The 25776-nt window shown below is 31.7% G+C and overlaps 4 protein-coding genes across 4 annotated transcripts in view; 2 read left to right on the forward strand and 2 right to left on the reverse strand.

Moving 5' to 3' along the window:
• Positions 1-11840: 11840 nt before the first annotated feature.
• LOC135139123 (protein CUSTOS-like) lies at positions 11841-12778 on the reverse strand. The gene is made up of 2 exons (XM_064069234.1): positions 12376-12778; positions 11841-12323 (listed from the first exon to the last, which is right to left on the reverse strand). The coding sequence occupies exons 1-2, from the start codon at positions 12470-12472 to the stop codon at positions 11854-11856; spliced, it is 567 nt and encodes a 188-aa protein (XP_063925304.1). The 5' UTR covers positions 12473-12778; the 3' UTR covers positions 11841-11853.
• Positions 12779-12782: 4 nt separating this feature from the next.
• Mdh2 (Malate dehydrogenase 2) lies at positions 12783-14180 on the forward strand. Its single transcript, XM_064069232.1, has 2 exons — positions 12783-12934; positions 13105-14180. The coding sequence occupies exons 1-2, from the start codon at positions 12872-12874 to the stop codon at positions 14050-14052; spliced, it is 1011 nt and encodes a 336-aa protein (XP_063925302.1). The 5' UTR covers positions 12783-12871; the 3' UTR covers positions 14053-14180.
• On the reverse strand, positions 14154-15128 carry LOC135139124 (large ribosomal subunit protein eL22-like). The gene is made up of 3 exons (XM_064069235.1): positions 15023-15128; positions 14535-14684; positions 14154-14482 (listed from the first exon to the last, which is right to left on the reverse strand). The coding sequence occupies exons 1-3, from the start codon at positions 15029-15031 to the stop codon at positions 14192-14194; spliced, it is 450 nt and encodes a 149-aa protein (XP_063925305.1). The 5' UTR covers positions 15032-15128; the 3' UTR covers positions 14154-14191.
• A 305-nt stretch (positions 15129-15433) lies between these two features.
• The window catches only part of LOC135139121 (putative fatty acyl-CoA reductase CG8306), a 39519-nt gene continuing 29176 nt past the window's right edge, over positions 15434-25776 (forward strand). The window contains exon 1 of the mRNA XM_064069231.1: positions 15434-15772. Coding sequence (XP_063925301.1) covers positions 15768-15772 — 5 coding nt within the window. The 5' untranslated portion in view covers positions 15434-15767. The remainder of the gene's footprint in view (positions 15773-25776) is intronic.

Genomic DNA, 25776 nt, shown 5'->3' on the forward strand with positions numbered 1-25776 from the left:
TGTGTTTATTGTTGTTGTAAAACAAACCGGTTTTTTGTGCGAGTACGAAAAACAAGAGAAAAGAAACGAAAGAAAAGAAATAGAAAAAAGAATATGGGATGAAAAGGGAATTCAAAGATACAAAAGTATACTAGAAAAAAAGCAATTTGAAGTAAAAGAAGATGTAGAAGCTATGATAGCAGAACTGATCAACTTAATTATAGAAGCTACGGAAAAAAAGAAAGATATACATATGGCAAGGGAGGAATAATGGATGGAACGGAGAATGTAGTGAGTTGAAGAGAAAAGCAAGGGAAAATTAAGAAAATGGAAGAATAACAGGGGACGGAAAGAAGAGTACGTTAAAGCAAGAGAGAATTATAGGAGAAAATGTGAAGAAAGAAAAAGAGAAAAACGAGAAGAGGAGAAGATAATAAAGTCCCTGAAAACAGAAGAAGAAGTATGGAGATATAAACAAGGAACGGAGAAGGAAGACTGAAGTCAGTAGGAAAATCAAAATACATGAATGGAAAAGACACTTTATGGAATTATTGGAAGGTTGTGAGGAAAAATGCTGCAAAATAAAGGAATCACAACGACGGAAGAAATGTGGACAGGTACGGAAATAACAGAAGATGAAATAGGAAGACAGATTGAAAGACTGAAAAGAGGAAAGGCACCAGGAGGGGATGGAATCCAGAACGAGGCGTGGATGTTCAGGGCAGAAGGAGTGAAAGAAAGAATATGTGAAGTGATAGCTGGAGGTTAATTTTATATTATTATTTTATTTTATTTATTTTTATTGGGAATCTTATTAAGCCTGTAAGGCAAATAACAAATTAATACTAGTATATTTTTTTTATAATTTAGCTTCTCAGGGACAACAGTGAATTATTATTTTTAATAACACCTACACATTCTCGCTGCGCTCGCATTCTAACCGATTTCCTTTTGTATTTTAGTATCATGAAAAATAAATATAAATGACATATTACTGAAATACGGCTCCTAATGCAATGGAAGAAGCGTCCGTTTTTAAAGTAAAAGTGTTATTTTCCGCAAAATTTGGATACTGGAAAACTGGTGGTTTTACTAAAGCATTTTTCAATGTTTCAAAAGAGTTTTGACATTCCACGTTCCAACTAAATTGCACATTTTTCTTGTTTAATCTGTTTAATGGCGCTGCTATGTTGGCAAAATTTTGTAAAGTTTTACTTTTGTGAAGTTTTTTCTTTTTTTCGTTCCCTATTTTTTTCAAAACAATGCGATAATCTTGTACAGAAATATGTACTTTACTCGATTTCACGACGAATAAAAAAAATCCTTACAATTGAGAAGGGGCGGGTGGGTGGGGCTTTATCCATTTCAATAATAAAATACTTAAAATAGCGAAAGGTGAACTCGAGGTTAGAATTATATATGTTTCAAGTATTATGTTGTTGAAAGTAAACTCTATACATTAAGAAAAACAAACCAATGATTAAGCCCCACCCACCCGCTCCTATCTCAATTGTGATGAATTTTTCATTTATTGTCACTTCGAAGGACGAATCTTAATTACAAAATCCACATTTCTTTAGAAAAAACGAGGGGTAAACCGCCGACCATCAAGTGTACAATTGATTTCCTCTTGACAATGATTTCCTGTTGATTTTCCTCGATTTCTTTTGATTTCCTCTGATTTCCTTTGATTTCCTGTGATTTCCTTTGATTTCCTGTGATTTCCTTTGATTTCCTATGATTTCCTCTTGATTTCCTATGATTTCCTGTGATTTCCTCTTGATTTCCTATTATTTCCTTTTAATTTCCTCAAAATTTGTTTACATTATGTACTACAGGGCGATTGTTAACTTTTTTTTAACTTGACTTTTTTGTTTTGCCGATAATGATGTTGAATTTAAACCTTTTTTACTTCCCGAGCGTAAGCAAAGGAAGTATTGTAATCGAGTCCGTCGGCCGACTCTCTACTTTTACGTTTTCTCGATCTTTCATGACCCCTAGAAGACGAAGAAATAGGTCTCCCATTTCCGTCTGTCTGTCCGTCTGTCCGTCTGTCCGTCTGTCCGTCTGTCCGTCTGTCCGTCTGTTGTCACGGATTTTTATTAGACAGATAATCTCCGAAAGTACTCGACCGATTGTTGTGAAATTTTGTACTTATATTAAGAATATCATGTAGATGGTAAAACGCTAACCAAAATTTGTCGAATCATCCCCACCACTAAAGCGATGACGTCACTTCAAAATTGTACATAGTAAATGGGTTTTCAATTGTATAAAATAACATAGTCCTACACATGTAGTTTACAACTCTGAATCGACTTTTCACTCGAAACGTCCAGATTTTTGGAAAAAAAATCAAAATTATAAAACAACATTTTGAAATTTAATTTTTAATCTGCTAACCAGAATGCTTTGAAATGTTGCAGATGTTTTAAGGCTATAAAGAGCATCATAAATCTTTAGTCAAAAAATATTTGCTTATCCCCTCCAAAAACTTGATGATGTCAGCTCAAAAGTTTGTGGAATAAATCATATCTAAAATGTACAAAATATGATGAGCCTGTACTTGTCATTTATCACTCCATTCATATTTTTTGGATTTGCATATACAGGGTGACTCAAAAAATTAATGAATGCGTAAATATATTTTATTGATTTAATCAGGAACTACAAAACCGAATGCTCTGAAATCTTGCAGATGTTTTAAGGTCATAAAGAGCATAATAAATGTTTAGTCAAAATATATTTGCTTATCCCCTCCAAAAACTTGATGACGTCAGCTCGAAAGTTTGCCGAATAAATCATATCTAAAATGTACAAAATATGATGAGCCTGTACTTGTCATTTATCACTCCATTCATATTTTTTGGATTTGCATATACAGAGTTACTCAAAAAAATTAATGAATGCGTAAATTTATTTTATTGATTTAATCAGGAACTACAAAACCGAATACTTTGAAATCTTGCAGATGTTTTAAGGTTATAAAGAGCATAATAAATTTTTAGTCAAAATATAGTTGGTTATCTTCTACAAAAAACTGATGACGTCAGCTCAAAAGTTTGCCGAATAAATCGTATCTAAAATGTACAAAATATGATGAGTCTGTACTTGTGATTTATCATTCCATTCATATTTTTGGATTTGCATATGCAGGGTGACTCAAAAAAATTAATGAAGGCGTGAATTTATTTTATCGATTTAATCAGGAATTACAAAACCGAATGCTTTGAAATCTTGGGAATATTTTAAAGTTATTATAAGCATGGTAAACTTTTGTTCAAAATGTATTTGTTCATCCCTCCTAAAAAAATTGATGACGTCACCCTTAAATTTTGCTGAATAAATCCTATCTAAAATGCAAAAAATATGATGAGTTTGTACTTGTGATTTATCATTCCATTCATATTTTTTAGATTTTCTTAAGAGGTGGTTCAAAAAAATTAATGAAGTCAATTTATTTTATTGATTAAATTAAAGGCAACACTTATTATTAGTATTACACCCCAACCAACCCAATTTGGTAGACACAAAATTTGTTAAAGGAAAAACTCGGTTGAAACATAAGGGTAGCACGCTTATTTACATCGACTTTAACATTACAGACCTGCATTTGTTTTATGCGTTCACTTGATTCCGCGAATGTGAAATAGACATGTTTATAATCAACCAATTGTGAATTTCACCGTCAAGAATTAAAATAAAACCCAATGTTTTATATAATAAGCGGAAGTCGAAGCAATAAAACCGACGGTCGTTTTGTTTACAGTTTCTGTGTTTGGCTCTCACGTATGCTGTTACGCCTGTCATCTTAAATTAACAATGTTTATACATACACGATTTTCAGTTGCCTCTGATACGTAGGTATACGTGAGTAAATTGTTTCGTTATTTTATTGATTATTACAAATCAATATTCAAACGACCCAATTCATTTTCCCGAAAATTTGAGAATATAATAATTTTATTCTTAGTATTACACTACATCTATCCCAACTGATATACGTGTCCTTGCAAAAATGTTGATGACGTCATCGCAATTTTTTTTTAAATTCCCACTACAAAAATGTAATGAGAAAAAAAACACAATAGGCATGCAGTCGTCAAGTTTCCGACAGCGAGGGAAGTACTGTCTAAACTCTTTAGACCAATTTTTTTACCAAGTGTTTACTAACGTACGGTGACTAGGTAAGCTGAAGTGCTTTCCCTTTAGACGAAAAAAATAAATAAATAAAATGTATTGTGCCGCTAAGCAACAAACTGAAATGTTTAAGAAAAAAAAATCTGATTTTACTTACAAAAAGAACGCTACTCTGAAATCGAGGTTTTAGATGTCTAAATCAATAGAGTAAGTATACGTTCGAATTTTACACTTTCTTGGGTCAAATGTTTGTTCTAAAAATGGACATATGCAATATTCTAGATTTTTTGCACATTCAGTCAGAAAACCTTATGATCTATTTTAATTTTGAAATTAAAAATGTCTGGTGTGTACAAATTAGTTCGTTTAAATCACTCAAAGATTTAATAAAGTATGTTATATATTATTATTAATTTTTTAATAAATTATATTATGAAATTTTGCTTTTGACTTTACGAAATTAAAAGTACATAAGGCCAAGGATATTTTTAGTTACGTCAGCAGTTTTTACTTATCAGTGACTCATAAGGCAACAACGACTGGCTCATACGTTCACAGAGGTAATTAATGAATACCAAATAGTCCAAAATCATTCTATTAGGTTTATCTCTGTGTTGTGCATACAAGATCATGTTAAAGTTTGACCTACTAATTAATCAAACTTATAATAATAAATTAAGTCATTACTTTTTAAAAATTGGGTTTATTCATTTATTATGGTAGCATAAACAGAAAAAACAAGTAGTTTCATTTATTTTATTAAATGTTAAAAAAAACGGTAACTCTAAACATAAAAGTAAAGCATTTCTGTTGGATCATAACAAAATATCACAAAATAAAACAACTTCTTAAAAAATACTTACCCCATAACCTGGGTCGAGATTTGTGTATATATTCTAGATGATGTTGAAGTAAAAACCTGTGCTAAATTCTAGCTACCCATAAATACAGATGATAACATTTTTAATTTTTTGTTCACAACTTTCAAATGAAACATATTAGAAAAAAACTTTTGCAAAATTTAACACGTAAGAATTTTTTTTTTGCACAATGAAGGAGTGGATAACCCCTCTTGATAAATTTTCAGAGGTAATTTTCCCCTTTAAAAGTGTTCATGGGCACCTAGAATTTGGCACAGTTTCTTACTTTAGTATTCTCTACGATATATACTTGTACATATCTCGACCCAGGTTGAAGTTACATTATCACAAATTTTAATCACATCACTTAAAAAAAAAAAACTAGAATTAAATCAAATATTTTTTCAATAATTTTTTTTCAAAAACTAAACTGCCTCTTCTGAGTACCTGAGGTGGAGGTAGTTTTATTATATATTCATTTTCTTGGATCTCCCCCTGATCTTTAATGTCCGGAAACATAAAAGCATGCGGAATTTTTGGATTTCTTTTCAAAAAATCACAAAAAATAGGGTTAAGTGATAACACTTTACCAATGTAACATTGTTTGTTTTGTTTTTGAGTTGTTAATTACATTATATATACATTTATTATTTACTTAATTGTACTATAATATAATCGTCTATATTTAAGTCTGGTTTAGAACGATCAGTCTTACTATTTTCAGCCTTGAGATTCAAACGAGGATTCAAATCATCAGAATAATTGGAAGAATTCAAACTTTCGGCGTCCGTGCTGTCATCAAATTCGATACTACTTGGGTTGTGTAAATCAGATGAGTCACTTGATATATTATAGCGTCTTTTTTGTTTTCCAATTTGGACTGGTTTTTGAATTTGAGATGCATCTTTATGTTGAAGGCAGGTATCTGTTTCTGAGTTAACTCTACTACTATTACATTTCTTATTTTTAATAAATCTTTTGAGACGATCCACACTGACGCGATCCTTTTCATTGTCTAACAGCCAGCAAAGTGAAGACTTTTTTATAACTTTTGTTGTATTATCTAAGCGTATTGTGACTAGATCACCTTTCTCAATAAAAATATCGTCACTATCAAAACTTCTAAGGTGTATGTCTCTGTCAAATTTCTTAGATTCGTACGAAATTGTGCAAAGATCATTCAGTAAATCTTCAGCTTGGTCAACTGGATCGTTTTCCAAACTTTGAAAACAGTTACGTTTCATGGCTATTTGAGAATTGTTGTAATTTTCAATGTGATCGCACTGTTCTTCATTTCATCATTGCATTCATTGCCTTTACACGGAGGCAAAAATACATAGTTGAAATCTATCACTTTCAGTCCTAAATCTTCAGTGTCACGCTGACAATCCCGTAAAGCTGATTCTACGGTGTTTTGTATATCTTTATCTGAAATGTTTCCTAAGTCATCATTTTTCACAAAATCTCTCTTCATGATTGAATTTTTTTCCTGATTTCTCTAGGAAAAACGAATTTTTTATCCAAATCGTTTTTAATGTTGTTTATAGTTTGCAGTCTGTCACTTCGATGCAACATATCTCTTATACTAAAATTAACAATTGTGCTAAAAGTTGAGGTCATTGATCTAAGGCTTCTAAACATACTCTCACAATAAGTTTGAGAGCTAAACTTCCAAGGCAAGAACATCATCAGTAAGATTTTTGCACGACCTGAACTTAATGAATTTGGTACCTCATATCGCAAACTCAATTTTTAAAAACTAATTTGGGATGAAATTATAAATTTGGTTTGTAGGTATAAAGCAATGTAATGTATCATTTCTCATCGGAACTGCACTTCATTAACTATAACTTTAATATTTGTCAAGCTGAAATATCATGCTGTCAGTTAATGATATTATACTGGAATTTTCTATCATTATGCCCTTAAAAGGTTATTTAATCTCCGCTTTTAAGATTAAATTGATATTTTCTTTCTTATGATGAATGCTATGACTTATGTCGTACATGTTACGTTTATTAGTTCTAGAAAATATCTAGTTTAACTGGATTTGCTATGATGATTTTGGATTTTCTTTGTTTTCTTGTTGATTTCTCGTTAATTTCTCAGTGATTTCCTCTTGATTTTTCGTTGATTTCCTCTTGATTTTCTTTTGATTTCCTTTGATTTCCTGTCATTTCCTGTGATTTCCTTTGATTTCCTCTGATTCCCTTTTTGATTTCCTGCGATTTCCTTTGATTTCCTCTAGCGTGTACAATTGATTTCCTCTGCGGTTTACCCCTCGAGAAAAAAATTGGTCTAAAGAGTTTAGACAGTACTTCCCTCGCTGTCGGAAACTTGACGACTGCATGCCTATTGTGTTTTTTTTCTCATTACAATTTTGTAGTGGAAATTAAAAAAAAAATTGTGATGACGTCATCAACATTTTTGCAAGGACACGTATATCAGTTGGGATAGATGTAGTGTAATACTAAGAATAGAATTATTGTATTCCCAAATTTTCGGGAAAATGAATTGGGTCGTTTTGAATATTGATTTCTTATAATCAATAAAATAACGAAACAATTTACTCACGTATACGGCGCCGGTGTGTAATATCTAGAGAGCGGATTTCTGTCGGGCTAGGCAAGGCCAAACTCGGTACGGCTCGTACGGGATGCGAATTCATTGCGGTTGCGGACTGCACGTCGTTTATTTGAGATTAGAATAACGCTGTTTCGTTGCACTCTGCTGTTAATTCCCGTTCTCATTTACTTAGCCGTTTGATTAACAAATCGTTAATTATATTTATGGAATTAGTACCGATTAAATTCAGTGATTATCTATCACCCGGCGATCCAGCACGTCCCCCCCTATAATCGAGACGTAGCCCGACAGTATTTCAGTTGCCCTTCATATTACTAGACCCGTAATTCCTGATTAAATCGATAAAATAAATTCACGTATTCATTATTTTTTTTGAGTCACCTTGCATATGCAAATCCAAAAATATGAATGGAATGATAAATCACAAGTACAGACTCATCATATTTTGTACATTTTAGATACGATTTATTCGGCAAACTTTTGAGCTGACGTCATCAGTTTTTTGTAGAAGATAACCAAATATATTTTGACTAAAAATTTATTATGCTCTTTATAACCTTAAAACATCTGCAAGATTTCAAAGCATTCGGTTTTGTAGTTCCTGATTAAATCAATAAAATAAATTTACGCATTCATTAATTTTTTTGAGTCACCCTGTATATGCAAATCGACAAAATTTTAATGGAATGATAAATCACAAGAATAGACTCACTATATTTTGTACATTTTAGATAGGATTTATTCAGCAAAATTTTGTGGTGACGTCATAAATTTTTTAGGGGCGACGACCAAAAACATTTTGATCAAAAATTTACCATGCTTATGATAATTTTAAAATATCTTCAAGATTTCGAAGCATTCAGTTTTGTAGTTTCTGAGTAAATCAGTAAAATAAATTTACGCATTCATTAATTTTTTTGAGGCACCCTGTATATGCAAATCCAAAAAATATGAATGGAGTGATAGATCACAAGTACAGACTCATCATATTTTGTACATTTTAGATATGATTTATTCCACAAACTTTTGAGCTGACGTCATCAAGTTTTTGGAGGGGATAAGCAAATATTTTTTGACTAAAGATTTATGATGCTCTTTATAGCCTTAAAACATCTGCAACATTTCAAAGCATTCTGGTTAGCAGATTAAAAATTAAATTTCAAAATGTTGTTTTATAATTTTGATTTTTTTTCCAAAAATCTGGACGTTTCGGGTGAAAAGTCGATTCAGAGTTGTAAACTACATGTGTAGGACTATGTTATTTTATACAATTGAAAACCCATTTACTAAAGTACAATATACATTTGCAAATGAGTGGCACTTTACTATTGCAACGTCTAGCCCTCATCATCGTCAGAGTAACGATTTAGCGGAGAAAGGAGTTGGAATTCATTTTCCTACTTGGTGGCGTATGTTATAAATAATGTCATTGGCGCAGAGAAGAGCCTCATTTTTACCCAAACTTCGAAGAACTGCTAAAACAACGACTGCTGAATGGAGAAATACCAAATATAAATTTAGGTCTGTTTTAACTCATTAATAATGAAACTTCTTTTTAATACTAATGTCAGGTTAGATACTAATGTCAGGTCAGATTAATATCAGTTTTTGCTGTTTCTGTACCTTTTGTACCAATGTTTTTAATTTACTTATTTAAAATTGGTTCAATAAAAATTATTATTATTATACAGGGTGTTATTAAAAGGTACGTACAACAAAATTGACAGTTATTCGCGAAGTCTAAGAAGTCTGAAAAACTTATTTTGTGTTATCAAAATTGTAAGGTGAAAATTAACCCTTATCCAACCTTTTTAGACGCTACTGAAGGATAAATAGGTAAAATTAATTTATTTTCGTAAATCCTAGCAACTGTAACAATAAAACTTTTGTCAAGGCTAAATGTTGCTATAGAAACGAAAGATGATCTTTTTATCAGAGGCGTACAACGAATTTGGACATAAATTTTAATAATTTTTATCTCTAAAAGGAGGACACTTTTACTTGAACTTTTTTTTACTTTTAGCACTCATACTTCGAGACCAATTGTCGATTTTATTTTGTACGTAGCTTTCAATAACACGCTGTATAATTGCTAAGAATATTATGAAAAAATGTCTTTTTCTTCAAGGAGATTGTGATAACTCGAACTTCCCGTCTTTAATTGACCTTGAAAAAAAGTTTGAAAGAAACGCGAAAAATTCAAAAATTCAAATTTTGGCCTTGGCTGTGATCGTCTAACAAATGGAAACCTACGTTGTGTTTTTTTTTTTTGAAAAGTGGCGGGAAGACGTTCTTTCATACAAGTGAGCATACATTGTGTGTGAGTCGAGAGCGCAAGAAATAATAGACAAAATTTGGGAGGGGTTAAAATGGCACTCTTCCTTAGGAGGAAAGAAGCGAATAGCGAAAGTGACTCGGACGTATGAGAAACGAACAACCACAAAATCCTATACATCTGTGTTGAATCGATGTAAATATTTGAATGTCACAAATTTAATAAAAAAACAAAGCAAAATCTGCATTAAAGTAATTGGATGCAAATACACAAGTTATTACGGGCGTGTGGCGTCAAATTTAAAGTTACGGCAGTTAACAGGAGCACAACAAAAGTACCCCTGGGGCGTTCTAGCATAAGCGGAGTTTGGGGCTACCGGTTCGAGCTAGTCTCCCCCGCGACGGTGATTCTATCTATCGGCAAGCCTACCGCACAGCATTCCTCCATTACGGACATGGCGTCCTAATCAGGTCGTTTCGGTCGAAAACTAGGGGTGAAGTCAAACCGACAACACCCCATCGTCCAGACCGTTCCCACTGGATCTGTTCAAAGCCTGCAACCCTTGTGCAGAAATGTTCAATTTCTTTTAACTCAAAAGAGCAATTAACAACATTTAAATTCGCCATGCAATCTTGTGAAATTTTAAACAATAAATAATTCTTATGTGAGATTAAAATTGGACATCAAATAATTTATATGATATCAAAGTATTTACAAAACAAAACAAGTAAAGATTTATGAAAAACAAAAGATCTGGTGAGAAATAAACTTGCCCCAATAGAAATATTATGTGACGTTAAAACTGTAGAACATGAATTTTACGTTCAATTAAAATTATACAATAAAGAAAATTACTGAAGTTAAAATTGTGAGATAAAGAAATATTGTATGAGAAATTTACATGAGATTAATACTTGCCACACTTTATCAATGATTCAAACAAAGAGTTCACATTATGTCAAATTATATCATGATTTAAGTGATTGGTTACTTAAAAAAAAAAACAATTTACTTTGAGAGTTTAGCATATCGCGAACTGGTTACCCTAACAAATGGTGATGTAATTTTTTTTATCGTTGTGAGGGAATACCTCGATGATGTATATTTTAGCGGTGGGAGGAATAAGCCTCGTTGATGTTACCAATCTCTAGCGTTGGGAGGACATGCCTCGATGAAGTAATCAATCTTTAACGTAATCTTGTGTGAAAAATAAAGAAGTGTTATAATGTAACACTTACGTATATGCATCCAGAAACTTATTCGTAATTAAACAATAAGGTGTTTTCCTGACTAAGTGAATTTCATGAAATCTAGCAAGTGGTTTATTTAAATAATCCTGATTGTTAAATTATGTTAACACTAGCTGACGATTAAGAAAAACTAACTTGATTGGTGAATTTACAGACAATGAAACAAATTTACAGCACTTGTTTCGCGTTGACCGGAAATCCGCATTTTCCGATTAAAAGGCCGCAAGAATTAACCGCGCGGGTTGGGGACAACAGAGTGACGTCAGTTACGATTGATTGTCGTTAAACAAAGGCTTCCTCCCGTTTTATTAACTATCAAACCAACTAATTTAAACCTAGCGCTTACCACGTGGTTACACTCACACAAGCACATTCAGAATGACCTTACGCCATGCTGCCCTGTCTCTACCAATCAACCACCCCTGTAACTAGAAGTAACTAGAAACCCCTAGCGCTAAATCGTCCGATTACCAAACAAGCATTTCCGTGCACCAGGTTGCCTATGTTTAACGATTTCCTTTTTTGTTATTGAATTTTTTTTTCTTTCAAATTCAAATTATTCAAGTGTGATTTCGCGCCGCTGTTAATTAATTTCAGCGCGAAAACTTTGATTTAAATTCGGTCACCACAATATTATGATAAAAATGCAAAAAATAATGTAACAAAATTGAAGGAAGGAGAAAAGGATTGACAGAATTTTGAAACAGAATTTTTGACAACCTATGAATTTAAAAATAAAACACATTCTAAAAGATTTCAAAGTTTACTTCAGCATTAAACCATTTTTAGTTTTAACATAATTATACACAGGTGCTTTAGTACGTGTAGACCAACACTTCACGTCTTTCTGGCTCAAAATATCGTCTGAATTTACCGCAATTAACCTTAATTGTTCATCACTAACAGGATCTGCATCACTTTTAGCAACTATAGTCCTTCTAACAAGTGTGCCATCACTACCAACATCCTTTGTTTTCACTTTAATGTAGTGGGGCGAATTCCGGAAGAGCTTAACACCACTTTTTCGTCGTTTTGGTTTTATAGAACCATCACAGACAGAATTGTCGCTAGTTAACTGTTTTTCTAGAACCTTATCCAAAATGGAAGAGAGATGTTTTGCCACATAGTTTCTAAACTCTGGGGACACACGGAACAGGTTGAATTGTTCGTCTTCATCTTTACTATATCGGAGCGACTGCGGCCTTTCGATTTGTTCCTTTACGTTGACTTTCCCTAGATGAAAGAACATAAAATTTACACTAAATTAATCAATATAAGTAATTACCAGGTTTCTGATTAAACATGGAATCATTAATAAATTGAGAATCAGTTGCTTCTCGCAGTTTCATTAAATCCTCATCGTCGGAACTGTCTGAAGACATTTTTTCAATTTAAATGTCACACTACAATAAAAAACTGTTTATTTTTAAATTTTAGGTTATGTAAACGCTGTGGCTACAATTACAACCACGCTTCCATGCATCCAAAACTCTGAATTTATTGCTTCATTAACCCAAAAGTAAGTTAAACAACCAGATTAACAGTCATTGCTTGTTTTACTACAGTTATTTAATACATATTATAATTATTACAAGAGAATAGATATTTTTATTTTTGCATTTTGGTGTCACTTTAACCACCGCTGCCACAGACGTCAGCTCTGCTTAACGTCACATGTCATTTTCAGATTGTGGTGACATTTACGACTCCGTAAGGTTGCAGAGGTCAAAAGGTTTCACAAAGATAGTAAATTAAACCGGCACTATTCATACAACTCCAAAATGTTCTCCAGAGTAGTAAGACCCACACTTGTCTCGGCAAGAAATTTCAGCACCAGCAAACAGGTAAAAATCCCCAAAAACCCCTTTTCCATTTCCACTCTCATTCAAATCCAAGCCTTGACTTAATCCCGCCACGTAACACTTACCAACTCCACATTTCCAGTATAATCGTTATCAGATTAAAAATCCTGTTCTATTAATAGCCCGGAAGGTTTATGTAACGACTCTTCCAGAACAATGTCAAAGTAGCCGTAGCTGGAGCCTCTGGCGGCATTGGTCAACCTCTCTCCTTACTTCTCAAACAGAGCCCCCTTGTCACCGAACTCTCACTCTACGACATCGTTCACACCCCCGGAGTAGCCGCCGATTTGTCGCATATTGAAACCCCCGCCAAAGTCACCGGTTTCAATGGGCCTGAAAACCTCAAACAAGCGTTCGCTGGCGCCGAGGTAATTATAATCCCCGCTGGAGTCCCACGCAAGCCTGGAATGACCCGAGATGACTTGTTTAACACGAACGCGTCCATCGTGCGAGATTTGGCTGAAGCAGCCGCTCAAAGCGCCCCCAAGGCTCTAATTGGAATTATCTCCAATCCAGTTAATTCAACCGTACCTATAGCAGCTGAAGTATTGAAAAAAGCAGGGACTTATGACCCTAAACGGCTATTTGGAGTGTCCACGCTGGACATAGTCAGAGCTAACACTTTTGTGGCGGAACTCAAAGGCTTAAACCCGTTGGAAGTGAAAGTACCAGTTATTGGGGGTCACTCAGGGGTTACGATTATTCCTCTGATTTCTCAAACAACCCCTGCGGTCAGTTTTCCTCCAGATCAGCTCAAAGCGTTGACTGAAAGGATCCAGGAGGCTGGAACTGAAGTAGTGAAAGCTAAGGCTGGAGCTGGTTCAGCCACACTGTCCATGGCTTACGCAGGAGCACGGTTTGCCATTTCATTAATAAGAGCGTTAAAAGGAGAACAGAATATTGTGGAGTGTGCGTATGTGGAGTCAGATGTTACAGAGTCCAAGTACTTCTCAACACCTCTCTTATTGGGTAAGAACGGTTTAGAGAAGAACTTAGGTTTGGGGAAATTGAACGATTTTGAGCAAGATTTGTTGAAGAAGGCAATCCCAGAATTGAAGAAAAATATACAAAAAGGTGAAGACTTTGTTCATAAGAAATAAGTGTAAAAATATTTGTAAACCATAAGGAGTACAGTGCATTTGTCTTAATTTTGTTTCACACGTCTTGTCATTTTTTGTAATTAGGATTTAAAAAAGTCAAATACAAACCAATTTATCATTTATTCAAACTGCGTTAAAATCATTCATTGTCTTCCTCATCGTCGTCTTCTTGACTGTTGATCTGGAAGTATCTGAGCTCATAACTGTCTTTACCAGCAGCTACAACCCTCAACCAATCACGCAAGTTATTTTTCTTCAAATATTTCTTAGTGAGGTATTTGAGGTACCTCTTGGAGAAAGGAATTTCTGAGTTGAGGACGACTTTAGTTCCCTTTTCCTTCCCCAGCGTTACGGCATGCTGGCTACCTTTACCACCGGCGAAGTTTCCTGTCTTTCCGTTGATCTTAATTCTAGACTTCAGGTAGTTCTCCTACGAAACGACTTCAATCAAACGGGAAATTTTACGTTACGACGTTACTTACGAAGTTGGTGACGTCCAAAATGTTGTCTTCCACTGGATGCGTACAGTCTACAATGAACCTCAACGCCACCTTCTTCTTCTTGATCCCCTTTCCGCGGATTTGTTGCTTCTTAGGTTGCGCTTTGGCACCGGCGGGGGCTACCGCTTTCGTCTGGAATCCACAACATGATTAGTTGTGTTTCAGCCAGACTTTGTGAAAGTGAGGTTATGGGGCCACTACACAAAACTGGGGCTTCAAAGAAACATGAAACTTCACAAATTGGCGAGAACACGTCGTTGTTTCCACCGACGGTCGAAATTTTACCGAATTATGAGCATTTCTGGACGAGGGAGGTTATGTTGTGGCGACTTTTATCGAAGCCATCGTGCCACATTTTCACTAAAAAACTACACCTATGAGTGCGTGAGTGTGGTTTACGAAGGTTTTCACCAATATTGTGAGCGATTCATGTTTATTTTTTGATTTCTTTGAGAATTTTGAACACTTACAACAGCCATCGTACACACTTGCGCGTCTGTCAAACAATAGAAAGAGAGAGAGCTGGGGAGTTAGGTTTGCCAACGTAAGTGAACAACGTCACGGAGGAAAAGTCACCAAGTTTCAAGTTTGAACTCGGACTGTCATTATCATAATTGATTATTTAAAACAATTCTGGGAAATTTTCTTAAATTAGGTGAATTTCATTGAACGAGGAAAACCCCACCTGTTATTATAAACATGTAAAAAATGCATCCGTGGAAACTTTATACGTCTGCACTTGTACCATGATCCTGCTACCATTACGTAATAACCCATTGACCCATTCAAGTAAAATATGCAAACCATGGGAACCCGTACCGCGCACTTCCCTATTTTTTCCCAATTCCTTCAAATTCACACACTTTTTAGGGACTTTCCGATTGTCACTAGTGAGCCAACGCCCGCTTGATACAAACTCGTAAATTCCACTTTTTTTGGTTTGTGTGTGGGTCCAAAAAAGCGGCGAAAAAGCCGAAAATCGCTTCTGTGGTCAATTATTCGTTACGGTTCTGAATTCGTGCGGGAAAAGTGCGCTTCGCGATACCAAAACTTACTTCTTTGGTTCGTTCCACCTGAGTAATCAAAACTTGCATGTGGAAGACTAGACGTTATAAAACAACCGGTCAAGTTTTTTTTTGTGTATTTGTTTGTCGTGTGTCGAGGAGTGTGTGTGAACGTCTCCCGGAATTTACTTGGAATTGCAAGAAGAAGTAAATGAGGTAAGCCAGTGTGAGAGGTTTGCTCTTACATAACCTAAAAGTGCTCTTGTGACACTTGGGGAGCAGGGGTGGATTGGGGGTTTTGGCGGCCGATAATGTGTAAATTTTTCGGTGATGAAGAAGTTATGTGTATGGAAAATTTGGCGGTCACTTGTTTTTTTTAACTTGGTTTGTTTATTTTACGATAAAAAGTATAAAATTCACCTGTTTGCGTTATTTAAATTTGCAAATAAAATATTCGTTATTTATTTATCTGGTTGTCATATAATCAGATAACACAGTCAAATGTGGTTCTTACAGTTATCAGTTATCATTATCACTTCACCTACACCCTGACTTCTTTAACAGATTCCCTACCTGAGAATCTTCTCAGTGCCCAGTGTACATATGTATGTTATCGCCAACTCCTTCTTTCAGCCTATTCCTTAACAACTCAGTTTTTTTTGTGTAATCCTAAATGTGAGTTGTAATCTTTCAACTCGTGATTTAATGCGAATCAAAATTAATTCGAAATAGTTGTGAAGTGAACAGCGAGCGAATTCCATTCTTCTCACGTTTGAAAGAGCTATGAGTACAACGATAGCAATTTTATCGTAGATTGTGAAAACGTTATAAAACAAAGGTGTGCTGCATTTCATCAGTCCATTCTTGATTATTTATACTTGTGATGGCGCGACCACTGGGGTTATTGTAACCTTCTAAGCAGTAAACATAACACCTAAAACAAGTTTGTGTCACTACTAGATAATGTTTACACATCGGGTTAGCTTTTTGTCGCCAAATAAAAATGCGTTTGTGCTTTGTACTTTAGGTCGCTGCATTTTTGGAAACAATCATCCCCTCTAAAAACTTGATGACGTCATTTCAAAATTTCACTGGATAAATCGCATTGATCGTGGTTGTCATTGTTCTCTCTCGGTATAAACTCATCCATTTTTCGTTGCTTCGATTTCAGTTTTGGAATTTTTCAATATTTCGATTCTTAATTTTTTTTATTGTTCCAGTTTTAGATTTTTCGACGTTTCGATTTCTCAAGTTTTCACCTTTTCGGTTTCTCGATTTTTCAGTTCTTTTGTACTTTTCAATATTTTCGAGTTTTTAAATTTCTCGCATTTTCTCGAATTTATGTCACAATTTTTCGTATTTTCATTTTCTCCACTTTTTCATTGTTTCTTTCGTTTTTAATTTTTCGTTTATTCAGATTTTCAAATTCGAAAAACCCAAAAATTTAAAAATTCGAAAATTAAGAAGTCAAAAAATTGAAGAATCGAGAAATCGCAACATCCAAAAATCGAAAAATTGAAAAATCTAGAAATCGAAACTGAAAATCGAAAAAATTAAGAATCGAATTGTCGAAAAATTCCAAAATTAAAAAATTGATAAATTGAAAATAAAATGAATCGAAAAATTCAAGAAACACCGGAAGATCGAGAAATCGAAAAGTTGAAAAACGTAAACATTGAGAAGTGGGGAAGTCGAGTTATGGGAAAATAAAAAAATCGAAACATCTAAAAGTTGAAAAGTCAAAAAATTAAAAAATCGATTAATCGAGAAACTGAAAATTTAAAAACGCCAAAAATTGAACAATCGTAAAATAACAATATTGAAAATTGAGCAATCGTAAAACAACAATATTGAAAATTGAGAAATTAAAACTCAAAGGTCGACAATTAAAAAATGGAAACATCGAAACCTAAAAAGTCGAAAAATTGGAAAATCGAAAAACCGAAAAAATCAAAAATCGAAAAATCGAAAAATTTAAGAATGCAAGTGAGAAAAAATCTCAATATTGTAATATCGAAAAATTGATAAATAGATAAATCAAAAAACTGAAAAATCAAAGAAAATGTTACAAAATTTTGATTTTTTCTGAAAGATCCACATATCGAAAAACCAGCAAATAAAAAAAATGGGATATCGAAAACCACAAAAATTTAAAAAATCATAATTAAAATGTCGAAGAATTGAAGAAATCTCAACATCAAAAAATTGATAAATCGGAAAATCGAAGAAAACTTGAAGAATCCAAAAATTGCAAGATCGAGAAATCGAAACCTCGAAAAATGAAAACATCGAAAAATCGGGAAACGCAGAAATGGGAAAATCAAAAAATCCAGAAATTTAAAACTCGGGAAGTCAAAACAGTAAGTAGCCCAAAAATTGAAAAATCGAATAATATATAGTTGAAAAATCGTAAAACAGGAATATTGTAAAATTGAGAAATGGAAACGCAAAATTGACAATTAAAAAAATTGGTCTAAAGAGTTTAGACAGTACTTCCCTCGCTGTCGAAAACGTGACGACTGTATGCCTATTATGTTTTTTTTTCGCAGTGGATTTCAAAGAATTCGGTTTTGTAGTTCCTGAGTAAATCAATAAAATAAATTTACGCATTCATTAATTTTTTTGAGTCACCCTGTACATTCAGATCCAAAAAATATGAATGGAGTGATAGATCACAAGTACAGACTCATCATATTTTGTACATTTTAGATACGATTTATTCGGCAAACTTTTGAGTTGACGTCATCAAGTTTTTGGAGGGGATAAGCAAATATATTTTGACTAAACATTTATTATGCTCTTTATAACCTTAAAACATCTGCAAGATGTCAGAGCATTCCGTTTTGTAGTTCCTGATTAAATCAATAAAATATATTTACGCATTCATTAATTTTTTTGAGTCACTCTGTATATGCAAATCCAAAAAATATGAATAGAGTGATAAATGACAAGTACAGGCTCATCATATTTTGTACATTTTAGATATGATTTATTCGGCAAACTTTCGAGCTGACGTCATCAAGTTTTTGGAGGGGATAAGCAAATATATTTTGACTAAACATTTATTATGCTCTTTATGACCTTAAAACATCTGCAAGATTTCAGAGCATTCGGTTTTGTAGTTCCTGATTAAATCAATAAAATATATTTACGCATTCATTAATTTTTTTGAGTCACCCTGTATATGCAAATCCAAAAAATATGAATGGAGTGATAGATCACAAGTACAGACTCATCATATTTTGTACATTTTAGATATGATTTATTCCACAAATTTTGAGCTGACGTCATCAAGTTTTTGGAGGGGATAAGCAAATATTTTTTGACTAAAGATTTATGATGCTCTTTATAGCCTTAAAACATCTGCAACATTTCAAAGCATTCTGGTTAGCAGATTAAAAATTAAATTTCAAAATGTTGTTTTATAATTTTGATTTTTTTTCCAAAAATCTGGACGTTTCGGGTGAAAAGTCGATTCAGAGTTGTAAACTACATGTGTAGGACTATGTTATTTTATACAATTGAAAACCCATTTACTATGTACAATTTTGAAGTGACGTCATCGCATTAGTGGTGGGGATGATTAGACAAATTTTGGTTAGCGTTTTACCATCTACATGATATTCTTAATATAAGTACAAAATTTCACAACAATCGGTCGAGTACTTTCGGAGATTATCTGTCTAATAAAATCCGGGACAACAGACGGACAGACGGACGGACAGACGGACGGACAGACGGACGGACAGACGGACGGACAGACGGACGGACAGACGGACGGACAGACAGACGGAAATGGGAGACCTATTTCTTCGTCTTCTAGGAGTCATGAAAGATCGAGAAAACGTAAAAGTAGAGAGTCGGCCGACCGACTCGATTACAATACTTCCTTTGCTTACGCTCGGGAAGTAAAAATGGAAAATCGGAAAATTGAAACAATCGAAAATGTAAAAAATCGAAAATTCGAACCGAAAAATCTAAAAATTTAAGAATCAAAATCTTAAAAAACCGTAAAATGGAAATTTCGAAATTTTGATAAGTCTAAAAAACTAAAATTTTAAGAACTGAAAATTATAAAACTCGTAAAACCCAAATAGCGGAAAATCAAAAATCGAGAAATCGGAAATTTAATAAGTCGAGAAATTGAAGAAATTATGAAAGATTTTCCACTTTTTGATTCTTCTGTTATCTTCGATTTTTCGACTTTTCAATTTGTAGATTTTTCGATTTCTTAATTGTTCCGTGTTTCAGTTTTGAGATTTTTCAATGAGTATTTGGATTCTTTAATTTTTGTATTTATCCATTTTTCGATTTCTCGACTTTCCGACGTTTCGTTTTTTCATCTTCTCGATTTCTCGTTTTTTCAGTTTTTCAGCTCTTCAATTTTTCGATTTTTCAATTTTTCCTTTTTTAAATTTTTTAATTTATCGGTTCAACTAATCAATCAATACTTTATTGGTGTTAAAAATTTACAAATACAGTTTTTCTGACTTTTTGATTTTTCAGTTTTTATCTCAAGTTTTTGATTTAGTTTTTCGATTCTTTAATCAATCTTTTGTTTTTCGATTTTTTCATGTTTCGATTTCTCAAGATTTTACCTTTTCGGTTTCTCGATTTTTTAGTTCTTCGATTTTTGTACTTTTCAATATTTTCGAGTTTTTAAATTTCTCGTATTTTCTCGAATTTATGTCACAATTTTTCGTTTTTTTATTTTCTCCACTTTTTCATTGTTTCTTTCGTTTTTAATTTTTCGTTTATTCAAATTTTCAATTTTCAATATTCGATTTTTGAGTTCCTCGATTTTACGATTTCTTTAATTTTCAAGTTCAATAGAAAAACAACAAAATCAAAAAAATTGGGAAATCGAAAAACCCAAAAATTTAAAAATTCGAAAATTAAGGAGTCAAAAAATTGAAGATCGAGTAATCCCAACATCCAAAAATCGAAAAATTGAAAGATCTAGAAATCCAAACAAAAAATCGAAAAATGTAAGAATCGAATTGTCGAAAAATTCCAAAACTGAAAAATTAAAAAAATGATAAATCGAAAAATCCAAGATAAATTGAAGAATCCAAAAATTGAAAGATCGAGAAATCGAAAAGTTGAAAAACGTAAACACTGAGAAGTGAGGAAATCGAGATATGGGAAAATCAAAAAATCGGAACATCTAAAATTTGAAAAATTATTAAAAAATCGATTAATCGAGAAACCTAAAACAATCGAAAAATTGGAAAATCGAAACACCAAAAAAATCAAAAGTTGAAACATCGAAAAATTTAAGAATGAAAATGATGAAAAATCCCAACATTGTAATATCGAAAAATTGATAAATAGATAAATCGAAAAACTGAAAAGTCGAAGAAAATGTTACAAAATTTTGATTTTTTTCTGAAAGATCCACAAATCGAAAAACTAGCAAATCCAAAAATTGGGATATCGAAAACCACAAAAAAAATCGATCATTAAAATGTTGAAAAATTGAAGAAATTGCAACATCAAAAAATTGATAAATCGGAAAATCGAAGAAAACTTGAAGAATAAAAAAATTGCAAGATCGAGAAATCGAAACGTCGAAAAATGAAAACATCGTAAAGTCGAGAAACGCAGAAATGGGAAAATCAAAAAATCCAGAAATCTAAAAATCGAAAAGTCAAAAAACTGAGTAGCCGAAAATTGAAAAATCGAATAATATGTATATAGTTGAAAAATCGTAAAACGGAAATATTGTAAAATTGAGAACTCAACGCAAAATTGACAATTAAAAAAATGTAAAAAATCGAAAATTCGAAACGAAAAATCTAAAAATTTAAGAATGTTAAAAAACCACAAAATGGAAATTTCGAAATTTTGGCAAGTCGAAAAAACTAAAATTTTAAGAACTGCAAATTTTAGAAGTCGTAGCGGAAAATCAAAAATCGAAAAATCGGAAATTTAATAAGTCGAGAAATTGAAGAAATTATGAAAAATGTTCCGCTTTTTGATTCTTCTGTTATTTTCGATTTTTCAATTTATCGATTTTCCAATTTATTGATTCCAGTTTCGATTTCAGTTTTGGAATTTTTCAATAAGTACATATTTCGATTCTTCAATTTTTTTATTTTTCCATTTTTCCTTTTTTAAATTTTTTAATTTATCGGTCCAACCAATCAATCAATATCAATCAGTCAATCAATCAATACTTTATTAGTGTTCAAAACTACAAATACAGTTTTACACAAGTCAAACACATTCAATTAAATCAATAAACTATTAAAATTTCTACACCGAAGATAATCCTCAAAACTATAAAAACAATTCATAATAAGAAAAGTTTTGAGTTTTTTTTTTAAATATATTAATAGGCTTACTACGAAATTCTTCGGGTAACACATTAAAAAATTTCACAGCGAAGTATCTTGTGCAATACTTTATTGGTGTTAAAAATTTACAAATACAGTTTTTCTGAGATAATCAATCTTTTGTTTTTCGATTTTTTGACGTTTCTATTTCCCAAAATTTTACCTTTTCGGTTTCTCGATTTTTCAGTTCTTCAATTTTTATTTTTATACTTCTCAATATTTTCGAGTTTTTAAATTTCTCGCATTTTCTCGAATTTTCTCGAATTTATATCACCATTTTTCGTGTTTTCATTTTTTCTATTTTTTCAATGTATCTTTCGTTTTTAATTTGTCGTTTATTCAGATTTTCAAATTTTCAATGTTCGTTTCGTTTTTTCCATTTTGCACTTTTTCGATTTTTAAGTTTCTCAATTTTTAATCTTTCGTTTTTTCAGTTTTTCAAGTAGTTTTCCAGTTTTTAGATTTTTCAAAGTTTTCAGTTTTTGATTAAAAAAGTTATTGCAACAAAAAACTGGAAAGAAGAAAAATTGGAAAGCCCAAAAATTCTAAAATCGAAAAATTGTAAAGTCGAAAACTGTAACATTGGAAGATCCATCCCCACCAACAATTTGATAACGTGACCTCAAATTTTGCATGAAAAGTGTTAATTAAATTTATTGTTTTATTTTATTTTTCTGTTGTGACTATTATATAGGACTTGAAATTGACGTCTATTACCATTACGGAACCATTTTTTGGTTCGTTAAACATGCCTAACATTTTCATTTTTTTATGTTTATTTCATTGTGTATTGTTTAAAATATTTTTTGTACTGTTAACAGGATTATTATGGAGAGCACGCAATTTCCCTGTTTTTAAACTTAATTGTACTGCTCGAGTTTTTATTATTGTGTGGATAAATAAAAATTATGTTGTGGCAATATTACCAACAGTACTTATATTGTTGTTATTATTATTGTTATTATTATTGTTAGTTAACATACCCTAGCGTCCTTGGCCAGTGTTGGACCGGTTCGGAAAGTGACCTGTTGGGGGCTTTATTGTAGGTTTTTATCTTCCAAATTAATAATTGTACCTTGTTCCACGTCCATCCAGTTTCAACCGGATATCGGATTAAACGGTCCAAAATAATATGTTTAACGTTCATCTTTATCAATGAATTGTCAATTTTGTTAGCTTTGTTTTGGCTGACTGACGATCGTCAACTTTACGACCATAAAAACTGAAAACTTTTATGCAAATTAGTGTTGGTGTTCTGCTCCTTATCCATAATGGACAATGGGTAATATTCATAAAATCGAGAATCTATATGGTCCCCAAGGATGTAATAAATTATATAATGGAATGGGACGCCAGTCCATCTTGCTGGTCATACTTCATCTAAATAATTACAAAATGCAGCGGCGCTTCATCTTGTTGGAACCAGATGTTTTTAGCGTAATAAATTTACATCAACTGGAATGCATGTGGAGGTTGTCAGATTGCGACAACCATCTGTTTTTAAATTAATTCACATGTGTGTCTTCAAGTGTCTGATGAGTGGTGATTGCAGTTAGATTTTTATTTAATGAAAGTTTTATTACTGTTGACTGTGCTTGGCATATTTTTAAATCTTCTTAAAGGCGCCATTTTAGATCGAATTTTATAACTTTTTCTTCCATTTTACAATTTTTTGATGTCACAATTTTTGTTTCTTTGATTTTCTTTCATTTTCAACTTTTCCATTTTTCAGTGTTTCGGTTTTATCATTTTTTAACATCAATTTTTTTCGATTTGCAATATTTCGATTTTATAATTTTTCAAATTTTAGTGTGTATGTATTTGATTTTTCAATTCCTCGATTTTCCGAATTTTAAATTTTTCACTTTTTGCATTTCCACTTATCCGATTTTCCGATTTCTTTAATTTTCAATATTTTGATTTTACGATACATATTTCGTTTTTTTGATTTTGCGCTTTTTCGTTTCTTAAGTTTCTCGGTTTTTGAATTTTTTTTAAATTTTTTGATTTATAATGTTTACATTTTTTTATACTTTTTCGTTTTTTCATTTTTAATTTTTGAATTTTATAATTTTGCAATTTTTACATGTTCGAAAAGTTGAAATGTCAAAAATCTAAAAAAAGAAAAAAATTGAAAAATCGAAGAATTATAGAATCGTCGAACTTGTAAAGTCGGAAAACTGTAACAGTTAAAGATCGAAAAATTGAAAAATGAAATATTGAGAAACCGAAAAATTAAAAATCAAAAAATGAAAAAATCGAATAAATGAAAAAGTTTTAAAAATTTTTCATTTATTCGATTCAGTAATTGAAAAGTGGAAAAATTGTAATAACATTATTAATTGTTTAAAAGTCGAGAAACTGGAAAATGTAAAATAAAAAAATCGAAAATTGAAAAATCGAAAAATTGGAAACCGAAATCTTGAAAAATCCAAACATTGAAAAATGCCACGTTGAAAAAAAGAAAAATTATAACCAGAACACTGAAAAACTGAAAAATTGCAAACCGAAAAATTGCGAAATCTCAAAACTGAAACTTCCAAAAGTATTTGAATTTTAATTTTTAAATTCGAAGAGTCGCATATAGTAAAATTGAAGGAAAACATTCGAGAAATTGTAAAAATAAAGCAAATAAAAAACTGAAAAAATTGAAAAGTCGAATAAATGAAAAAGATTTAATTTTAATAATTGAAAAATGGAAGAATTCTAAAATCGTGAAATCGAAAAAGTGATAAAAATTTTAAGTTTATAATTACTATTACGTATTGATATTATATTACAAAAACATTGAAAAATCGAAAAATTGTAATTTAAAAAATTGAAGGAACGAAAAACTGAAAAATGTTAAAAAAACGAAAAACTAAAACTGATAAATCGAAAAATTGAAAAATTAAAAAATCGAAAAAATAAAAGATCAAAACCAAAAATTGAAAAACTTAAAAATGAAAACTCGTGAAATCGCAAACCGAAAAATTGCGAAATTTAAAAACTGAAACATCCAAAAGTTGGAAAATCGAAAAACTGAAAAATTTAAATTTGTAAATAATAATAAGACTTGCATATGATAAAATCAAAGAAAAAAGAAGATCGAAAAATTGCAAATCGAAAAATTGAAGAAGCGAAAAACTGAAGAATCAAAAAATTATTAAATCGGAACACTGAAAAATCGAAAAATTGTAGAAACAAAGCAAATAAAAAACCAAAACGGAAAATCGTAAAATCTAAAAATTAAAGAAATCAAAAAAGAAAAATTGCAAATCAAGAAATTGAAGAAACGAAAAATTGAACAAAAAATTGAATTTGAAAAAACGGAAATTATAAAAACGGATTATTGAAAAATCGAAAAATTGTAAAAATGTAGAAAATAAAAAAGTAACAAAAATCGAAAAATTGGAAAAGTGGAATAAATGAAAAAGTTTTAAATCCAATAATTGAAAAATGGTAAAATTTTAAAACTGTAAAATTAAAAATACGAAAATTCAAAAAATCTAAAATAGAAAAATCTAAAATTTGGAAACCGCAAAATTGAAAAATCCAAAAATTGTAAAATTTCGCATTGAAAAAAGAAAAATTATAACAAGAACACTGAAAAACCAAAAAATTGCAAAAGCAAAGAAAATCAAAAACCGAAACGAAAAATTAAAAAATTAAAAATGAAATTGCAAACCGAAAAATTGCGAAATCTAAAAACTAAAATATCCAAAAGTTGGAAAATCGAAAAACTGTTTTTATAAATAATAATAATAAGACTTGCATATGATAAAATCGAAGAAATAAAAAGATTGAAAAATTGTAAATCGCAAAATTGAAGAAGTGAAAAACTGAAGAATTAAAAAATTATTAAATCGGAACACTGAAAAATCGAAAAATTGTAGAAACAAA

The sequence above is a fragment of the Zophobas morio genome, unplaced genomic scaffold (assembly GCF_036711695.1).
Source record: "Zophobas morio isolate AGI-343-1 ecotype UQ-CSIRO unplaced genomic scaffold, CSIRO_AGI_Zmor_V1 ptg000030l, whole genome shotgun sequence".
NCBI lineage: Eukaryota > Metazoa > Arthropoda > Insecta > Coleoptera > Tenebrionidae > Zophobas > Zophobas morio.

Excerpts from the sequence above, each read along its gene's own strand:
- LOC135139123 (XM_064069234.1), bottom strand. The coding sequence starts at position 12,472 with ATGTCTTCAGACAGTTCCGACGATGAGGATTTAATGAAACTGCGAGAA. Across the intron at positions 12,324-12,375 it reads CATGTTTAATCAGAAACCTG|GGAAAGTCAACGTAAAGGAA; the intron begins GTAATTACTTAT and ends TCTTTCATCTAG.
- Mdh2 (XM_064069232.1), top strand. The coding sequence starts at position 12,872 with ATGTTCTCCAGAGTAGTAAGACCCACACTTGTCTCGGCAAGAAATTTC. Across the intron at positions 12,935-13,104 it reads ATTTCAGCACCAGCAAACAG|AACAATGTCAAAGTAGCCGT; the intron begins GTAAAAATCCCC and ends CGACTCTTCCAG.
- LOC135139124 (XM_064069235.1), bottom strand. Across the intron at positions 14,483-14,534 it reads TTTTGGACGTCACCAACTTC|GAGAACTACCTGAAGTCTAG; the intron begins GTAAGTAACGTC and ends GTCGTTTCGTAG.